Source organism: Mustela nivalis (assembly GCF_964662115.1).
Source record: "Mustela nivalis genome assembly, chromosome: 1".
In the NCBI taxonomy this organism is placed as follows: domain Eukaryota; kingdom Metazoa; phylum Chordata; class Mammalia; order Carnivora; family Mustelidae; genus Mustela; species Mustela nivalis.
Window position 1 is genome coordinate 175,384,005 of NC_139020.1, and position 20,543 is coordinate 175,404,547.

General features: G+C 36.5%; 1 protein-coding gene across 2 annotated transcripts in view; it reads left to right on the forward strand.

Moving 5' to 3' along the window:
• Positions 1 to 20,543, forward strand: part of CNTN3 (contactin 3) — a 336,043-nt gene that overhangs the window by 261,426 nt on the left and 54,074 nt on the right. For both annotated transcript variants that reach the window (XM_082740072.1, XM_082740073.1), the window contains 2 exons: positions 5,548 to 5,675; positions 8,334 to 8,509. In XM_082740072.1, the coding sequence (XP_082596198.1) occupies positions 5,548 to 5,675; positions 8,334 to 8,509 (304 nt within the window). The remainder of the gene's footprint in view (positions 1 to 5,547; positions 5,676 to 8,333; positions 8,510 to 20,543) is intronic.

Consider the following 20,543-nt stretch of genomic DNA (forward strand, 5'->3'; position numbering starts at 1 on the left):
TCAGGGGGCAGAAGTTCTTTTCACCAAGCGCTGGAGGCTGAGCGGGAGCCTCAAACAAAAACAAGCACTCCGTGCTCTTTCTCACTGACACTTACTTTTCTCATGCATTTTGATCAATTTATATTTGCTTTTCTTAACTGTCATTATTTATCTTGTAATATATGCATTGTGAGTACTTTTCTCTTACGGCTAATTGGAAGCATCCATCTCTTCGAATATGTACTCAGAAAGTGAAGTCCAAAATAGCCTTGTTATTTTCTATACAGCAGTTTAATCATTACGATCTCATGTGATTTCATCTCCACTGAGATGTGCTTCCTGAGAAAATGTAGAGTTGCAGCGTGTTTGTTAAAATTCAAGTTGAATAAATTACCGTAATATTCAGAACATAGACAAGGGTAAAACAATATATTCAGAAATCCTGCCTTGCATGCACAATAGACCGCACTGTTCCCATTCTAAAACATATTGTGGGGATGCCTGGGTGGCTCAGTTGGTTGGACGACTGCTTTCGGCTCAGGTCATGATCCCGGAGTCTCAGGATCGAATCCCACATCGGGCTCCCAGCTCCATGGGGAGTCTGCTTCTCCCTCTGACCTTCTCTGCGCTCATGCTCTCTCTCACTGTCTCTCTCTCTCAAATAAATAAATAAAATCTTTAAAAAAAAACATATTGTGTTATTATGAATGGTTACGTGTCATCATAAGGTACAGGTCAGTGTTGCCTGGATGACAGTCAACTTTCTGAACAAACAGCTTTTCTTAACAGCCATAAATTCAGTGCCATCACTGCATTACAGAATGGACCACTCGAGCAGCTTAGAGCAATTAAGTTTACTTATCCCAAACTAACCATAGACTGCACAGAGTTAAGTAAAATAATTAACCTCTTTTACTATGAAAGGAAAGTCTGATAAAAGGAGATATATAAAGGCATATTGTAAAAACCGATCAAGGAGTCAAAAATGCCACAGTGATTTAAATTCTACATTTTTCAAAGGAAACTAGAGTCCCACATTTCTGAATGTTAATCTCATAAATCTTTGTTTAACTTTTTGTGCCAAGACTTAGAGACACTCATTGTTATCTACATTTTGAGCTCTATCCGTTTGCAGCAAAACGTGTTCCCAGAAAGCTTAGAAAGCAATTTCATTTATACTGAAGTAGTATAAAATTTTCACTTTGGATCTCTGTAGGGAAGCATGGGTTATTGAAGGTTTTCTTTTGAGAAACAATTACTCCATCCATTTACTGAATATTGTTTATTTTTATGTTGTGTGAAATGCCCTGTGGGCCTCTTAGATCTTACTGGAAGAACCAATTTAGGAAGAAAATACCCAATTAGCTCAAAATTTCACAATGTACAGAGTTGGCATTCTTTGAGAGTCAATATGTTTGTTTTGAGGTCTATGTGATTCCTAAGTTGTTAGCCTTGTTTTTGAAGCTGTTCCTCGTCTTGGCATCATCATAAAGATAGGTTTGCTCATTTATAGCTATTAAACCTCACGCCCTAAAGGTTTTGTCGTTCTTCCAATACCCCTAATAGTTCTGTATTTGTTGTGGAAGGTTAGCTGTTAGGCTAATTCATAGGATGTGAAGGTATCTGCAGTTGCCTGTCTCTGTTCTGTGATATCCAAATCAGAAGATCTGAGCTTTGGGTGAGTATTTGTTCCGTCAACCAGAGACATTTTTACTTTGATTTCATGCTTGCTAATCTTGGAAGCGGTCAGTTCCCACCTTCAGCCTCTATCTCAGACCAGATGAGGTTGCCTCACTATTTAAGTATCTTTAAGACCTGCTGATAACCGTCTCCTAGCTTGCTTTCTTTACATATTTAAAACTCCAGTAAACCTGCAATATTTTTTTTATTTTTTATTTTTTTTACTAATAAAGGTAAGTAAAATTGATTGAGCAATTCTATGGGTCAAGTCCTATCCTCTTTGAAGATCATGACCCCAAATTTTTGCAGATAGGATTAGCAAGCAAAATGGGTCAGGAGCGTTGCCCTTGTTTGTACTCAGAGACTTTTCTCAGTAACTTTTCTCTCACTCTCTCTCTCTCTCTCTCTCTCTCTTCCTCCTTCCCTGTCTCCCTGCCTTTATCTTTAGTCTCTCCCTGTTTCTTAACTTCATTCTTCATAGTGAAAGTACATTTGTAGTCCTCTTATCCTAGGAATTTCTAAATTCTCTTCATCCTGACTTCTATTGCCTCAGCTTCCTTTTTTTCCACCTATGTATTTACAGAGTTGATCCTTGAACAACATGGAGGTTAAGTGTGCCAACCCCATGCAAAACGGAAAATCCCGTGTAACTTTTGATTCTCCAAAAACTTAACTAAGAGCCTACTGTTGACTGGAAGCCTTACCAATAGCTTGGTCAATTAATACATATTTTGTATGTTGTATGTATTATAGACAAATTATTATAATAAAGTATTTTAGATAAAAGAAAATTTTGTTAAGAAAATCATAAGAAAGAAAATACATTTGTAATACTGTATTTAAAAAATCATCCAGTTCAAACCCTTATATCATGGGTCAACCTTATGCAGAAACATGTGCGAATGTATAGATACATTTATATATGGCACATAAATAGGCATATATATGTGTATATGTAGATACACATATATGGGCATAATCTGCACACATTTTGAATTTATTTTCTTATAATTTCTAAAATCCTCAGGGCCGGGGGTGCTTGGGTGGCTCAGTGGGTTAAAGCCTCTGCCTTCGGCTTAGGTCATGATCCCAGGGTCCTAGGATCAAGCCCCACATCGGACTCTCTGCTCAGCGGGGAGCCTGCTTCTTCCTCTCCCTCTCTCCCTGCCTCCCTCTCTGCTTACTTGTGATCTCTGTCAAATAAATAAAAAAATAAAAAATTTTAAAAAATCCTCAGTGCCGTGCAACCTGTCTTGAGTGCTAATCCCTGTTCTTCTGTAGTCACTCTCTAGAGACATACAATCTTTTGTTCATTCAGCAAGCATCAATTTTGAACATTTACTCTGTCAGGAATGGTTCAAGGCTCTAGAAGTCTAGTGATGTGTAAATCAGACACTCTCAAGACACCCTCCCTACCACCAGAGAGCTCACAGTCTCTGAGCTTACTAGAGGAGAAAATTAGTTAAATAAGCACACAAATGTGTAATGGGCCAGCTGTCAAATGTTATAAAGCAGGCACAGAAGTTGTATCATCATTTACAGGAACACCTCCTCTGACCCGTGGTTCAGGGAAGTGGCCAAAATCTGAAGGTTGAGTGCACATTAACCAGATGTAGAGAACAGTGTTCACAAAGGCACCAGGGCAAGAAGAAGCATAAAAGCATTTGAAAGAAAGTATGTGTGAGTGGGGAAAAGCGAACAAGGGGTAGAATCATGTGGCTTCAGGACATTAGAGAGAGGTGGGGTCCTGATGAGAAAATACATCTCAGCCTTAGGCTGTAGTCATTGTTCTGTAGGTGGTGTGATGCCGGAGAAGCCGTCTAAGCTGGGATTGGGGTAATTGCGGAATTACATGATCAGACTTCCATTTCTTTCAGGTTGCTCCCCGTGTTTCTCAAAATAGTCTCCGTATGTGGAGTGCTTGGTTTGCATGTGTCCCTCTGCAGGGTCTCCTCTTTCTGCTGTTACTGCACACTATCTAAGGAAATCTTTGTTCTCTGAGAAGCTAAGGTATAGAGATTTTTCTTTGATGACCTCTTTGAGAAAAGAGATCAATCAGCGGGTATTTCATACCCATCGAAGTGGTCAAGGTTCCATGAGGGGAATCAGATATTACACCTTTTTCACAGCTACCTAGGAAAGTTCTTGGAATTTGTAACCCTTGTACTTTGCCCCTCAAATTAAAACAAAATGTTCTGTGTTCCCTGATTAGCTTTCTAGGCCATTGTTGTCAAACCCTTTTGTTTGTCACATATTGCATGGAGCACTGGATGTGGTGCATAAACAATGAATCTTGGAACATAAAAAATAAATAAATAAAATAAAAGCACCTTTTGATTAAAACAAAACAAAACAAAAAAATCACATGAGCAACAGACATTCATGGATAATCTACCTGGGATGATGAGCAGGTCTCTGTGTGCTGGCTCTAATTATACCACTTTCTCACTCCAGAAAATGGAAGTAGGATTTGAGTGAAAGTGAATTACAGGTCATCAAAGGACTATATATGCATAGGTAATATAAAATACATTAAAAATACAGATGTGTAATATAAAATAAGTATCTTGTATATTTTTGATATATAAACTCAGACAAATCACACTTTTGATACTCACCTGCAAATCTTACATCAAGCAGGATAATACTTAGAAATTGAGTTGAGATCGTCCACTATAGTCTGATGCCCTTAGTGTCCTCCCTGTCTGTTGTAGAGCCTTAAAGTTGGAAACACTTATTAATCATGGCTTCCATATGTCATGCTGATGCAGGGGTTGGAAATCTTTTTAAAGAAGTTGACCTTGTCTTTGGATAGATTTGACACTCACATACCAAAGATATGAATCATACAAGATAAAAGGCATCCTAAGTGTTAAATGTATGGTATGAGTAGTTAAAGATTTTAGGAATTCAAGGAAAGGGGAAATAATTACAGGTAGACAAGATGGGCCATTAAGATTTGTGGATCTGACTAATGATAGGTAAACTCTTTCTCATTCTTTCTCATTTCAAATGATACCTCTTCTAAGAGGCATTTCTAAGGCACCCTGTCATGGAAACACTCCTTATAGTTATTACTCTTTATTATATCACCCTGTTTGTTTCCTTCAGAGTACTTCTCAAATATCTGAACTTGGTTATTTATTGTCTATGTTGCTCAGTAGACTGTTAATTCCATGAAGGTGGAGATTTTCTATCTTGTTCACACTATAATCCCAGAGAGTCCCATAATGCCTCGCACATGTGAGACACTCATTTGTATCTCCTTAATTAATTAGTTAGGTACAAAAGCTTTAAGTACTTTAAGCATATGCTCAGCAACTCTAATGTAAGGTTCATTTGTACTGCCGATTCTTTGCAATAGCTCACAAGTGGCCATGAAGGTGTTATTTTATAAAATTTGAATTTATATTGGGTCAAATGTGATTCTTTCAAGTTCGTTATGAAAGGAAAGAGAGTTTCTCAATTCTCATATACTGTTTCAAAATTAAGGGAATTCATGACATGTCTATTTTCTTTTTTCTCCAAGCTGATAAGGTTAGCCCATCATGAACAATCTACCACACCATATATTTTTAGAAGGCATTTCACACTTATTTGATAAAGACATCCCTGAAAGTAGGTATAATGTTAAATGGTGAGGTTAAGTAATACTGCATAAAAATGTCAAGAAAAGTTCAAATTGGTAGAGCATCTTCTCTTACAGTTGTGTGTGTGAGTGTATGTGCATGTAAATTTTATTTTAGTAGTGTTTATTTCGAAAGAGGCTAACGACTGGTTTATCTAGCCATAGAAATCCTAGTTTAAGGTGATAGTTCTTTTTGAAAATTGTTATTTAGGAAAAATGACTATTATATATTTATTTGTCTAATTTGGTTTTTTCTTTAGAATTTCTTTTTTAAAAGATGGAGGACTTAAAATAGCCAATGTGACTAAAGCTGATGTTGGAACTTACACCTGCATAGCAGAAAACCAATTTGGAAAAGCAAATGGCACAACACACTTGGTTGTTACGGGTAGGTACATTTCTTAAAGATTACCTTATGTAGAGATGAACACTGCGGTATGTTATAAAGATCAAGGGAAGGGAACAGATTTTTTACAATATGCAGTGCACTTTGAAGGTATAGAACCTGTTTCCACTGTTATTTTTAACAGGTGGAAGTCAAGAGAACAACTCTTAATATTTCTTCACATAACACAGTGTGAACCAGGGAATGCTTTAGTTATATGCTGGTATGACGGGCAGAAGAATTACAAATAGCATATGCTGATGATGAAATTTTATGGTATTCTGTTATGTCAGATCTTTTGAATGTGGTCTTTCATAATATCATTGATATTTTCTGGAGACATTTAAGTCCATGGAATAATCTTTGCCATCAGTGAGAGTCACAGAGAGTTGCGGATATATGTTGTTTACTTATTCATTCAAGAATAAAAAAAATGAATACCTACTCTGTGTCAGGTGCTTAGCCTATGTTGGCAAAAAATGGCAAAGATGCTGCCCTTATGAACCTTACCTTCTACCAGAGGTAGAAAGAAAACATGTAGTAGGAATAAAAGACAAGAAATTATTAGAAGGAAAAAATTGCAAACAATTGAGAAAATAAGGAATAGTGTATGGTAGAGGTAAGCTGGGACAGAAACACCATAACTGGCATGGACCCAGTGAGAAAGAGAGGTTTCGACAAAGTGTGGACATGGAGGAATTAACTTATAGATTCCTTGGGGACAGTCATGGAGGAGCTTTGTAGACCTTGTTAGGACTTTAGCTTTCAGTTAAAGTGGAGGCTGGTGCAAATCAATAGAGGAGTGGCATGATGTGAAGATTTAGTCTAGCTGCTCTGATGACAACACACTGTGGGGAATCTCAGAATACCATGGCTGCAAACCAAGCTGGAGATGGTAATGACCCAAGGGAAAGTAGCAGCAGAGGAATTGATGGGAAAGGATCAGATTCTGTAAATGCTCTGCTTATAGAGTCAATAGGAGTTGATGATGAATTGAATGTGAAGCCCAAGAAAAAGGAGAAAAGGATGGTTGCAGAGCATCTGGCGAATAACAGAAAGAATGACCGTCAAAACAACTCAGATGGGAAGGTTGCACAAATTTGGGAAAAGATAGACCAGAAGTTCAGTTTGGATGAGTTAGGTATGAAATGTTCATTAGGCTCTATTTGTGTAAAGCAGACCACAGTGTTCTGGCATTAGCAATAAATCCAACCTTTTAGTGGGTTAAAATAGCAGACGTTTTTGCTTATATAGCAAGTCCATGGTGGGTCAGCTATCTTGTCTTCATTCAGATATAAAGGGTCCCAGTGCCTCCACCATCAGACACATTGTCCATCGCAGTGGAAGAGGAGAAACACATCAGATGGTCTCTTAGTTCCTCCAGGCTTCTGCCTGTCAGTGCCACCCATAGCTCCATCTTATATTTCTTCGGCCAAGCATTAGCATTTGGTTATGCCTGAATTCAAAAGTGTTGATAATTTAATTGTACTGTATGTGTTTAAGGAAATTGCGGTGAACAGTAATGTCTATTATAACACCCAACCAAGTATGTTTCCCAAAGAGGAATTTGGTTATATGAATCTGGGTTTGGGGAGAAAGAGAGGAAGGATGGAGATAGACATTTGGGAGTTGTTAGCATATAGGTATATACTTGAAAAACAAAGAATGACTAAAATCACTCAGGGAGTGAGTGAAGATAAAGAATGAGGAAAAACCAAGGACTGAGCTTGAGGCAGTCTAACATTATGAGATTTAGAAAGAGAAGAGGGACCAGATAAGAAATGACTGGCACGGATGGTTCTAGAAAACAAAGAGAGTTTGGTGTCCCAGAAATCAAGCAAAGAAAGTGAACTGACAGGAAGACAATGATCAAGGGTAGTAAATGCGGCTGAGTGGTCAATTAAGTAAGATGAGATTGGAAAATGTGCCATTGGTTTGCAGCGGGGTGATGACTGGGAACCTTGACAAAAACCAATGGCTTGAGAGGAGCCAGAGGCTAACTGGAGTGGATTAAAGAGGAATTTACTAGAGGAATTGTAGACAACATGCATAAATGATTCTCTCGAAGACTCTTGCTGCAACATGGAGTCGACAAATGAGAAGCAACCATGGAAAAATGGGGCCACAGGAATTTTAATTCACAGTAGATGGGAGGACTGTTAGGAGGATGGGGCAAAGGAAATGTACATGGGTACCCTCGGGAGGGGGGCAACACATTAATTAACATTTTAACTTAGCATCCCTCTCATAGTACCTGGTCTATATGTCTTTTATATGGTCTTTCAAACGTTTGAGTCTATTTAAATTTTTTTTGCATTTTTGAGTCATTAAAAGTCCATGAGAATTCAGTGGTTTCTATTTCTAACCTCATATTTCACAAAGCAATAAAACTACATTAATATTGATTTTGTAGTAATATTCCAACTCTTATTTACAGGTGACTTTATTTTTTAACTGATAAATTCTATCAATTCAAATATCCTAATTCTTTTTAACAAGAATTTGTGGATCCGATGACATGTATTACAGATCTGCATAAAAATTTCTCTAGTAATCTTGGAAACTTTTATTCATGTACCCTAAATGATCAGCTTGTGAAAATGATGTCATCAAAATAAAAATGCTAATGTTTTACTTAAACCTTTCTTCTTTCTTTAATAGAACCAACGAGAATCACTTTGGCACCATCCAACATGGATGTCTCCGTTGGCGAAAGTGTCATTTTGCCCTGCCAAGTGCAGCATGACCCCCTGTTAGACATCATGTTCACCTGGTATTTCAATGGGGCCCTCACTGATTTCAAGAAAGATGGATCTCACTTTGAAAAAGTCGGTGGGGTAAGTCGTGCCACTTTCTTCCTGCTATTTATATCACTGGTGGCTCTGACACATTGTCCCTAAAAAAAATATCTGGCCCATATATGATGCTCGAGAAATGTTTGTTCTATGAGTAACTCTGCATTCTCAATTCTGTTGTAATCTAATTTTATTACTGGCATTCCCAAAAAGTGAACACAGTTACTTCAGCCTATAAATTATCATTTCAATTAAAATTGATGTTTATTTCTGTCAAATACATAATGATACATATGACCATGATAATTTTGTCGTTACTACTCCATGGAAGGCAAAGGTTTCATATACAGGTGTCGGTTTTCAACATGACATATTTATTATGAGGTTGAAACAAGTCACATTTGCTAAGTACTCCTTTGTGTCAAGCCAAGAGCTTTATCCACGTTAATCCTCAGCATCGCTCTGGGCATTGTCAGTGAGAGTTTTCATTTTACAGATGCACAGACTATGGATTTGAAAACTGTATTGACTTGCTCAGGGTCCCTGAGCTGGTTAGTGTGGACACTAGATTCAAGCCTAAATCTTTATGTGCTCAAAATACAAATGTTCTCTTATGCCCCATTCAGCCTCCTCATTTGTGATGGTTCAGTATGAGGAAGAATTACAGAGTTCAAGCAGGAACCTTCACTTTGAGGAGAACCATTAAGAAATGACTCAGTGTTGGTGAGCCACACAGACTGACAGGAGCTGGTCGCATAACTGTGAATCCAGAATCACAAGGCCAGTTGCCCTTGAAAACCTGTTTTCACTAACTTCGGAATAGCTTCATTCTGTGTAGCTAAGATGTCAGGGGTGTAGAGTAGAGATCAAGGGGTGTCCTTTGAATGAAAAAAATAAAAACAACAAAAGATGGCCTGATGGATACCTCGGTTGTATTCATTTGACAAAGATTTCATGTTAAATGTATGTACACACAGGTATATCAACCTACTAGGATCATGGACAACTTAAAAGGATAATGTTATGACTTCAATTGTGTGCCCTGCCAGGAAAAAGATTTGTTCAAGTCCTAAAGCCTAATTGTAAAATAATAGAATATGTTGATTTCTGCTCCTGGGTCCTGCCACAGAGCTCCTAAAACCCTTGGAATTTCCTGGGTGATAGGAATGCTTTTCTTCTAATAAAGTGTCTCTCTGTGGGCTTTGAAACAGCTTGAGGATGAAGGCTGGTTCTTCAGCAGAAGAACCATGATTAGAAGCTTGGAAGTTTTAGCTCTATCACTCATTCTCTGAGAAGAGGAGAAGAGCTAGAGACTGAATTCATAATTGATTGGACCTGTGTGATGAAGTGTCCGTTAAGATACTAAAAGTGTGGGGTTTCGTAAGTTGGCAAGCACATCCACGTGCTGGGAGGGTGGCACACCCCTTCCTAGTACCTCTTCATCCGGGTATTAATCTTCCTCCTTTATTATATCCTTTATAGTTCACTGGTGCATGTCAGTAAGTGTTGCCCTGAATTCTGTGAGCCGTGCTAGCAAATGACTGAACCTAAGCAGTGGGTCATGGGATCCCCGGTTTACAGCCAGTTGGTCAAAGGTGCAGGTAGCAGTCTGAGCCTTGTAATTGGTATCTGAAGTAGGGGAGAGGATCCTCTGGGACTAAGCTCTTCTTCCCTCGTGGCATCTGAGTTCAGGCAGATAGTTTCAGAACTGAATTATAGGACATTCAACTTGTGTCAGAGGGTTCCTTGGTGTGGATATATATACCTCTTTATCAGAAGTCTTGTAGTATGTTCTGAGTGTAAGTATGGTAGCTGACAGGAAAGGAGATACAGAAATTTTTTTTAGTTACAGCACTAGCTCACAGGGTGACCTTATTTGAAATTACGGTTATTGAAGATACACTTAAGTTACAGTGACAGAATGAGGCCTGATCCAATAAGACTGATCTCCTTATAAGAGAGAGAGAGATTTGATGACGGGGATAAAGGGATACAAGCTTGGAATTGTAAAATGAGTCGTAGGATAAAAAATACAGCATGAGAAATATGGAGAAATATTGTAATAACTGGCTATGGTGACCGAAGCGAACTACACTTACCACAGTGAGCATTTTGTAATGTATGTAATTGGAGGTTCACTAGGCAGTACACCTGAAACTGATAGAATACTGTTTATGAACTATCCCTCAATAACAAACACTTCAAAGAGGGAAATTTTGGCAAAAACATACAAAGAGAACACTATGAAAAGACACGACACGGAGGGAAGGTGGCAATGTGAAGGCGCAGGCAGAAATCAAAGCTATGCTTCTATAGGCCAGGAAATGTCTGCAGCTTCCAGAAGTCGCAATAGGCAAGGAAGGATCTTCTCCTAGAGATTTTGGACAGGAGCTTGACTTCAGACTTCTGGCCTCTAGAACCACCAGGGGATGAAATTCTGTTGCTTACAGCTACTCAGTTTGTGTTACTTTGGTACAGCAGACCTAGTAACTAAAACAGATGCTCTCTTAAAAGGAAAAAAAAAAAAAAAAGGCAGAGATGTTTCCATACCTAGCACAGTAAAGTACAATTTCATTGTCATTTCTTTTTTCTCTCATCTGGCTTATTTCATTTTAGAAGTTCTAGTTTCCCTAATTATTCTGATTCAAGGCTTTCGAGAACTTCACCAATTGCTACAACCTATTAATATTTCTTTCACGATTATTTTAAATGCCCTTTTATAAAAAGTCACAGATTTCTTCTGTCGCACTAGGAAAAGGCATATGCCAGTATTCTTAGCCAGCTCTACTCCATACCCAGGATTTGTCATTTGCCTTTCTTGGGGGAAGGTAAAGGCAAAGAGAAAAGACTAGAATATTACTTTCATAAAGTCCCCTTACCAAGTCTGGAAAAGGCTTCTCTTCTACCCCAGCTCTTGTCATAACCTTAATTCTTAGATAAAGAATCTTATTTGAAACATTAGTTACAGGGCACCTGGGTGGCTCAGTGGGTTAAGTCTCTGCCTTCTGCTCAGGCCATGATCCCAAGGTCTTGGGATGGATCCCCACTTCAGGCTCTCTGCTCAGCGGGGAGCCTGCTTCCTCCTGTCTCTGCCTGCCTCTCTGCCTACTTGTGATCTCTGTCAAATAAATAAAATCTTAAAAAAAAAAAAAAAGAAACATTAGTTACCTTTGCTATCTAATGTAGATAATTGTGTTTGTGATTTAACTGCTGGATCTTAAATTGTTGATGGTGTTTTATCCAATGCAGTGTCCTCCATCTTAACTAATGCTAAAGAAGTATGTAATGAGAGACTTAAAGAAGGGCTCACTTTAGCCTGAGTTAGATTACCGCTTTCTGTAAGAGGAGCTTGGAATAAAGAATATTTGAGCTTTTCGTGTAATTTACCTGCTCCTGCCTTACCTGTAGGCCCTATATAAAGTAGAAAGTCATCTTTTCACCGGAGTCTGGCATCTAAAACATGACATTTCATAAATTAATTCCATCACCTGTTCTTTCTCTAGCACGCTAGTTCATGGCCTGTGAATTTTTTTTTCTGACTTGTGCCATTAGTAACTTAATATTCTCTCATCAGTATAAAACAGGAAGCCATACATGATGACATTTCCCTTAAGCACGGGCAATTAAGTAAATTAGTTTTCCACTGCATGGGAAGGGAATCACACAACAAGTCTGGTTCTCTGATTCTATATTCATTGCTGCATTCACATTAATACCTGGAAAAGCCTGCTTCTGGATATTTATGTTCCTAGATATATCCCTAGTTTCAAAAGCAGCAAAATGTGAGTCAGAAAGTTGCCAATACATGTGCATAATAAGAACCCTAATTTTATTTTTTTTTAAGATTTTATTTATTTATTTGACTGAGAGAGAGACAGTGAGAGAGGGAGTGGGAGCACAAGCAGGGGAGTGGGTGAGGGAGAAACAGGCTGCCCGCCAAGCAAGGAGTCCGATGTGGGGCTTGATCCCAGGAGCCCAGGATCATGACCTGAGCTGAAGGCAGATGCTTAATGGCTAAGCCAACCAGGCGCCCCAAGAACCCTATTTTTAAAGGGGATAGGGTAATTTAGAATTGGGAATTCTGGCTTAGAGATTTAAGTGATTCAACCAATTGTCACTGGGACTATATAAGAGGGTATTATTGGACCATACATTGAGTATTCAATACTTATTCATTTATTGTAAAAAAAAAAAAACAAAAACAAAAAACCAACTTTTGGGGAAAATCTACAAACTCAAAAAACTCTAACAGTTTAGATCAGATCCATTGTGTGTGTTTGAACATATGCCTGTCACAGGTTTCTGCACAGTTATACATTAAGAAAAGCTTGTCAAACCAAGAGACTGAAACAAATTGTCCTATGACAGGGGAGGTATGGGTCCAGAGTCAAGCTTCAGCATGAGCCCATGGGACAAATCAAAGTTGTACAAAGAAACCAGCAATGAAAGAACTCCAGTTTGCCACTGTTTGCCACACAAATCTCAGTTGCAGGCATGTTGTAGGGTAACTGGAAAAAGAGGGATTGTGTTCAGATATATAGAACTTCTAGATTCTGATGCTAGTGGATGGTGCCATGAGTGAGTCACTTAACTTTGCTTCCCTCATTTTTTGGTCTCTTTTCACATCAGTTTTTAGTATTTGGCATGTTCCCTCCGACCTTGAGAATTTGCACACATTGATATCTCCTCTGGAACACTTTTATTTCTCCATTTCACTATGTCTACATATATTTTATACACATACACATACACACACATACAGACACACACACACATATACATATTATTTATATATGTAAGTAGGAAGGCATATATTCATATGTATACACTTTAATCTTTTATTTCACATAAATGCAATTATAAGAAGAGACATAGGCTTGGGTGCCTGAGTGGCTGGCTCAGTCAGTGAAGCGTCAGCTCTTGATTTTGGCTCAGGTCCTGATCTCAGGGTTGTGAGGTCAAGCCCCATGTCAGGCTCTGTGCTGGGCATGGAGTCTGCTTGAGATTCCCTCTCTCCTGATCCCTCTGCCTCTCTCCCCCACTGAAGGAAAAAACAAAAGAAGAAGAAGAAGTAGAAGAGACATTAGCTCATCAATATATATACAGTTACATTCTCTTATACTCTTATATTTAACCAACAGAATTCCACTGCATGGACCCAGTGAAAATATAAAAAAATAAGAGAGAGAGAATGGAGAGAGATTCCATCAGTCACCCAGTAAAACATCTTTCTCTCCTTTTAAGTATACCTTAGCTTCCAATAACAGGATAAGAGAGATAATAGCCCACAGTTCAAGAGAAACAAAAGAACATCACTAGCTGGGACCTATGTGGCTGGGGTCTAGCAGTTTAAATATAATTTTAGAACATTCAAGGACAATTTTGACTGGCCTAACAAACTACCTTTTGGACTCAGACATATTATATGGTGGGGGCTCACTATAAATAGAAACGTTCGAACTGAAGCTTAGGAAGAGGTCGCTGTATAATTCTAATGGATGTTTAAATGGATATGCTTTGATAAACTTGATGTGGTGCAGGTGTTTAGAAATGAAAAATGTATAGAGCCAAGCTGTACAGCTTTACAAACATTTTGTGGAATTGGATCTATGATGAATTAGAATGTGTGTGGATAACAGTCACTGGAAGCAATAAGAGGTTTAGCAGTGACTGGTTCAGCGCTGACTGCCATTCATTTGAGTGGCTGGCTTCAGGATGATTTATCTCCCACAGCCCAGGCTCACTCTTGTTACGGCAGCTACTCATGAGCCTCAGGACTTGATGTATTTCCCAGCTTGCGGTGGTAGGAAAGAATATCTTTACAAATAATCCTTTGTGTGTAATAACACAGTTGTGGTCACTTTAACTTGATTTGTTTCATAGAATTATCAGGGTATGAGGACTAAAAGTTTGAAAATAACAGTTCTTTTATAATACAAAAAAATAGTAAAAAAAAGGTTATATATGCATTTTATTTGTTTATTCACTCATTCATTTATTTTAGAGGGGTGGGAGGGGCAGAGAGAGAATCTCAACCAGCTCCTCACCCAGTCCAGATCCCAATTCTGGACTTGATCCCACAATCCAGAGATCATGACCTGAACCAAAATCAACAGTCAGATCTTTGACCAGCTTAGCCACCCAGGTGGCCTATATATGCATTTTATATACAGATCTGAGACAAAGCACTCTTTCTAAACACTAGTTGGGGCTATACTCTGAGTTTTTAAACATCTCCTACTTGGAGAGTCTTATAAATTTTATATGTTGCCCAACTTCAAAACATTACCTGACTTGGAATGATCACGAAGAGGATATATTCAGGAAGAAGTCTATAAAAGTGGTGATTAAACCAGAGAAATTACTATTGTCCATTTTGAACACTTCCCTGAAGTCCAGCTCTTTCCAAAAAGCTGTTTAAGGTTGAGAAAACAAGTATTCTACAATACTTATGGAAAAAGGGAAGTGCACAAAACAGTTGAAGTTGAGTTTATTTCCCTAACTCATCATTTGCTCAACCAGGCATACAGAGTCTCTGTTTCTTCTTAAAGTGTGATTGGCACCCCAGGGCTTATTCATGAAGTGAAGTGTTTATTGAGATGAATGGTCCAAATCTACCCCTAGTGGAGACTTGGTAAGGTTTAAATTTATGGGAAGACGGGCAGAAGTCAAACCAAGTAACATGTACCTTGAACTAAAAGCCCATAAAGATATCAGAGTTAAAACAAAAACCAAGGCTATGAATAAAAGGATGTACGTGAAAAGATATGCAAATATTTATCAGTCAAATGCAACAAAAAAGAGAGAATAACAAGTGTTACTTTGTAAAAAGATCATAATAATTCAAGGCAAATCTTAAGAGTAAAAAGGGTAAGTACTTTTTGAAAAAGTTTGCTCTGTCATGAAGATATAATAATCGTAAACTATAATGCTCAAAATAATATACCATTAAAATATATCAAGTCAAAAGCAAAGAGAAAAATGAGAAACAAAATTGGTATATAGTTCCAAGAGCTCTTCTTTTAAGTGCCAACAGATCAATTTGCCAAAATTAGAAAAAAACAATTTTGATGCTCTATTATAATGGGAGAAACAAACACATATAAAAATTTTCCATACAAATAGAAAATAATGCATTCCTTTTCATTCTTTTCACACCCTCATAAAACTTAGAAAAGAAAAATAGCAGAACTGTTATATATAAAGGAGAGGGAAGTACAAACTGGATAATGTCGAAAAGCAATGGATAATCTCTAGAATGTATCAGTGAAGAATAATGATAAAACTAAAATTAGAAATGAGAAAGAGAATAGCAGATAATAAAGAAATATTTTGAAATGGCATTCCATGTTGAAATCATATATATTTAATGGAATTCAGTTAAGTGGAACATTTCTGGTAAAATAGAAGTAATCAAAACTAATAAGATCTAGGAAACCTAAGTAGATCCACTAAGTTTGCAAACATGTAAATCGATAGCCACCAACTTCACCCTCCCCCACCAAAAAAGGATATTAGGGACAGATAATTTTACTGTTTTTTTTTTCAAGTTTTCAGGAACCACATAAATATTTTGTTATATAAACTATTTGACAACGTAAAAAGTTCAAAAATCTTTTCAATTTATTTTTTTTGGAGCTAACATACTCTTAAGAACAAAATCTAGCAAGATAGCAAATAATTGGTAGATATAAATTCATCTCATGAATACAGTGTGAAAGCCTAAATGACATTTTGTCAAATGAGATTGAGCATTATATTAAAATAATGATAATGACCCTTTGAAAACTACATGGGGATGTTCTGGCCAATGTGCCTGCATCATATCAATAGATCTAATAAAATAGACCACAGTATTCTCAATAGGTATTTAAAAGACTTTGAATAAAATTAATGACCTATTGTAGAAACAGAAAATGCTTCCTCTACATCCCAAAAATGTCTTTAAAGGGAAGTGCCAGGAATACTTTTATTTAAATCAGCAATAAGAAAGGAAACATACAAATACCATTACTTTAAAAACATTTGGAAATGTTTGGACAAACAGTGGGGTTTAAACAGGAATAAATGACTTAACTCTGAAAATAAGGAAGCATAGTTACCATAATTTGAGGACAGAATGATATTTGAGCTACTCAAGATCCAATAGTATCAACTCTTAAGTTTTTAAATAGTGAGAGTTCAGTCAACTGCTTAGATACAAGATAAATTTCCAAAAAAAAAGAAGATAGCTTTTTTATGTACCAACAGTAATAGAAAAGAAAGTATAGTAGAACAAAAAAAACTACCTGAAAAGATAAAATATATGTTAATTTGTATTAGGATGCAAGACCTAAATAAAGCTTTAAATACTTTGTTAATATGAATGAGTAGGTGGGTGGATGGATGGTTGGTTGGATGAGAAGAAAGAAAAAGAATCACAAAATTTTGGTGCTCCTGGCTGAAATAAAGCAGCTGTGTATTTTGAGGCTTTTAATTTTTCTTAGATTTTTCCATGGTTTTAAAATAACCAACAATCTGATTCCAGTTTAAATAAGTCTGACAGTATAAGAGTAAGAAATAGGTTAGAAAAAGAATAGTTAATAGTATTTTGAAAGAAGAATAGTGAAACCTTATTCTATAATTTCAGAGTTTTCTGGGGATTCCTTGCTTAGGCAAGGAATTGCTGGATTTGATAAGAATTATCTATGTTCATCATTAAAAAATATGAATTCAGAATTCCAACTTTTAAAACCTATTTCATTCTCTTATGAACTGTTGATCTTTATCTCTCTTTGCCTGAGTTTCTCATCTGTAAAACTGAGATGGTAACAGTATCTTATTTAGATAAATATGTATATCTATATATCTATATATATCTTTTATATATCTATATGTATCCTTTTTATAGCTACCTGTCTATCTGTATAAAGCACTTAGAACAACAGGTTAGTTCTTGTTATTACTGTTACTACTGCGAGCAGTAATGATAGCTTAGTCTCTAAATTGTCCTCCAGGAAAGATGCAGCAATTTATGTTCCTATCAGCAGAACATGAGGGTGCTTGTTACCCCAAATCCTTTCCCATACCTATTTCTTTTCATTTTTATAAAAGTTTTTTGCCAAACATGGTTGAAAAGTGATATCTCATTATCACCAACTTTTCATTTCTCAGATCAATAGTGAGCTTGAGAAACTCTCTGTTCATTTATTAACATTTTAGATATCACAGAAATATTTAGAATTATAACTGACTCCCCCAAATCAAGACATTTGGGAGTTTACTACTTACTCTTGTGAAATGGAAGATTACCTCTGCAGGGAAAAGAGAGAAAAAATTACCTTTTTATTTCTAGATAGAAAATTGATAAAATCCACCTACTTGGATTATTATGTAGAAGAATATTCAAAAACATTTTTAAAAGATTTTATTGATTGATTTCAGAAAGAGAGAGAGCAAGCATGAGCAGGGAGAGGGGCAGAGAGAGAAGCAAACTTCCAGCCACGCAGGTGCCCCCCAAAATATTTTTCTTTTTATCTGACGATAGGGAATGATTTTCAGAAGTTAAGAAAACAAAACACAGGCAGCTCAAAGACAACCATTAAGCCAAAAAGATGTATTTTATTTTTGTCAGAGACAAAGCAGTAAAATTGACATTTGTGTATATCAGATTTTCATCTCATCTATGTCATATGTCCATTAAACAGGGTTTTCCTGAGGTCACAGCAGAAAATTGTTCCCATAGATATAAACTCACAGTATGTACTGACATTTCCTATTTTAGGATATGATATAGGCTTATTTCATAAATAGCAAATCTGTATCCTTTATTCATTTCTCTTGTTGGAATTCAGAACTTTGTCTAACAGATTTGCAGTAGGTCCTTATGTATTCAAGCTATTGATTATATCTTAGTTTATGCACTGGGAATATCTTCTTTCAGTATGTCACTTTTCTGCTGTTTATCATTCATAAAAGTTTTCAGTTTCACATAGTCAAAAAACCAATATTCTTTTCCTGTGAGTTTTCATAAACTTTTCCTGGATTTCCCACAAACTGAGAATTTGAGGAGAGATATGGAGAAGACTTTGGAATGACTGTTCTTTGGATAGTATGTTAGAAAAAAAAAATGGGGATGTGTCATGGGGAGTAAAACTTTGGAGGAGATGCAGATATTTAAAGAAAACTTTGGAAAGATTTTGCTGTGAATTTCATCTTGTACACCCACAATTTTAAATAAAATTGCATCGCTCCACTTGGGAGATGACTTTTTCTCCTGGGAAAAGGGCATCAGTTGTTGTCTTAGTGCATAATGGGATTCCACCCCTCCTGTTAGTAAGTCTTGAGTTCAGAAGTGTCAGTCCTCCAGTTTAGTGCTTCTCCTTCAGTTTTGAATAAGTTATTCTGGGTCTTCTATCTTTTCATGTAAACTTTAGATTCACTTTATCAGTATTCATGCACTAATTTGCTGGGATTTTTTAATTGAAATTGTGTTCTATACATCAATCGGGGGAAAAACTGACATTCACAATATTGAATGTTCCTATCCATGAACATAGAATATCTATACATTTATTTAGTTTTTTTGATATCTTTCATCAGAATTTTATAGTTTTCCTCATATAGTTCTTATATCTATTTTGTTAGATTTATACTTAAATATTTCATTTTTTGAATGCTGTACAAATGGTAATGTGTTTCAATTTCAAAATCACTTGTTCATTACTGTTAAATAGGAGAGAAGTTGACTTTTGTATATTAACCTCGTATCCTGCAACATGGCTATAATTGCTTATTTCCAAGCATTGTGTTTTATTGATTCTCAGATTTTCTACATAGATAATCGTATCATCTGAGAAAAAAGATGGTTTTATTTCTTTCCAATCTGTACACCATTTATTTATTTATTTACTTACTTATTTTTTGTTATTGAATTACTAGGATTTCTAGTAGTGTTAAAGAGTAGTGATGAAGGGGAACATCCTTGTCTTGCTCTTGATGTTAGCAGGAAAGCTTTAAGGTTCTCACCACTAATTATGTGAATTATAGTTATTTTGTAGATGTTCTCTATCAAGATGAGGAATTTCCCCCATTCTTTGTTTGCTGAGAGTTCTCATCATGAATAGGATTTTCTTCCTTTCTTTCTTCCTTTTTCCCTTCCTTTTTTCTTCTTTCCTTTTCTTTCTTCCCAGTGTTTCTACCCAACTATATTTCCTTCCTTCCTTCCTTCCTTCCTTCCTTCCTTCCTTCCTTCCTTCCTTTCTTTTCCTTTCTTTCTTTCCTTCCTCTCTCTTTCTTTTTCTTTCTTTCATTCTTTCTTTCTCTCTCTCTTTCTTGTTCATCAAATGCTTTTTCTGCATCTGTTGATATGATCATGTGATTTTTTTCCTTCCCCCACCCCACCCCCCACTGTACCAAAGCTGGTTTGTGTCACCAGTTGAGTATGACAAAATTGATGTTATGGTCCTTTTTTTTTTTTTTTTAAGTTTTTATTTAAATTCCAGTTAGTTAACATACAGTATAATATTAGTTTCAGGTGTACAATACAATAGTTCAGCACTTCCATGCATCATCCATTTCTCATGACTGGTACCCTCCTTGAAATGTAAACCACCCCCCTCCCCATCATCCTCCCTTCTGGTAACCATCCTTTGTTCTCTATATAAAAAGCTTCTGCACAGTGAAGGAAAAAAAGTCGGCAAAATTAAAAGGCAACTTACAGGATGGGAGAAGATATCTGCAAAAGATATATGCGATAAATGCTTAGATTCCAAAATAGATAAAATCTTATAAAACTCCACACCCAAAAAGTGAATAATCCAATTAAAAATGGGCAGAAGAAAGAGACATTTTTTGAAAGATTTTTCTTAATCAGAATCTTGACATAATGGATTACATTAAATGAGTTTCAAATATTGAACCAACCCTACATAAGTGGAATAACCCCACTTGGTTGTATTTTCTAAATTTTTATACATTACTGGAATTGATTTGCTAATACTTGGTTGTAGATTTCTATGTATATGTTCATGAGAGATATTGGCCTATAGTTTTCTTTTATTGCAATGTCTTCATCTGATTTCAGTATTAATTAGGG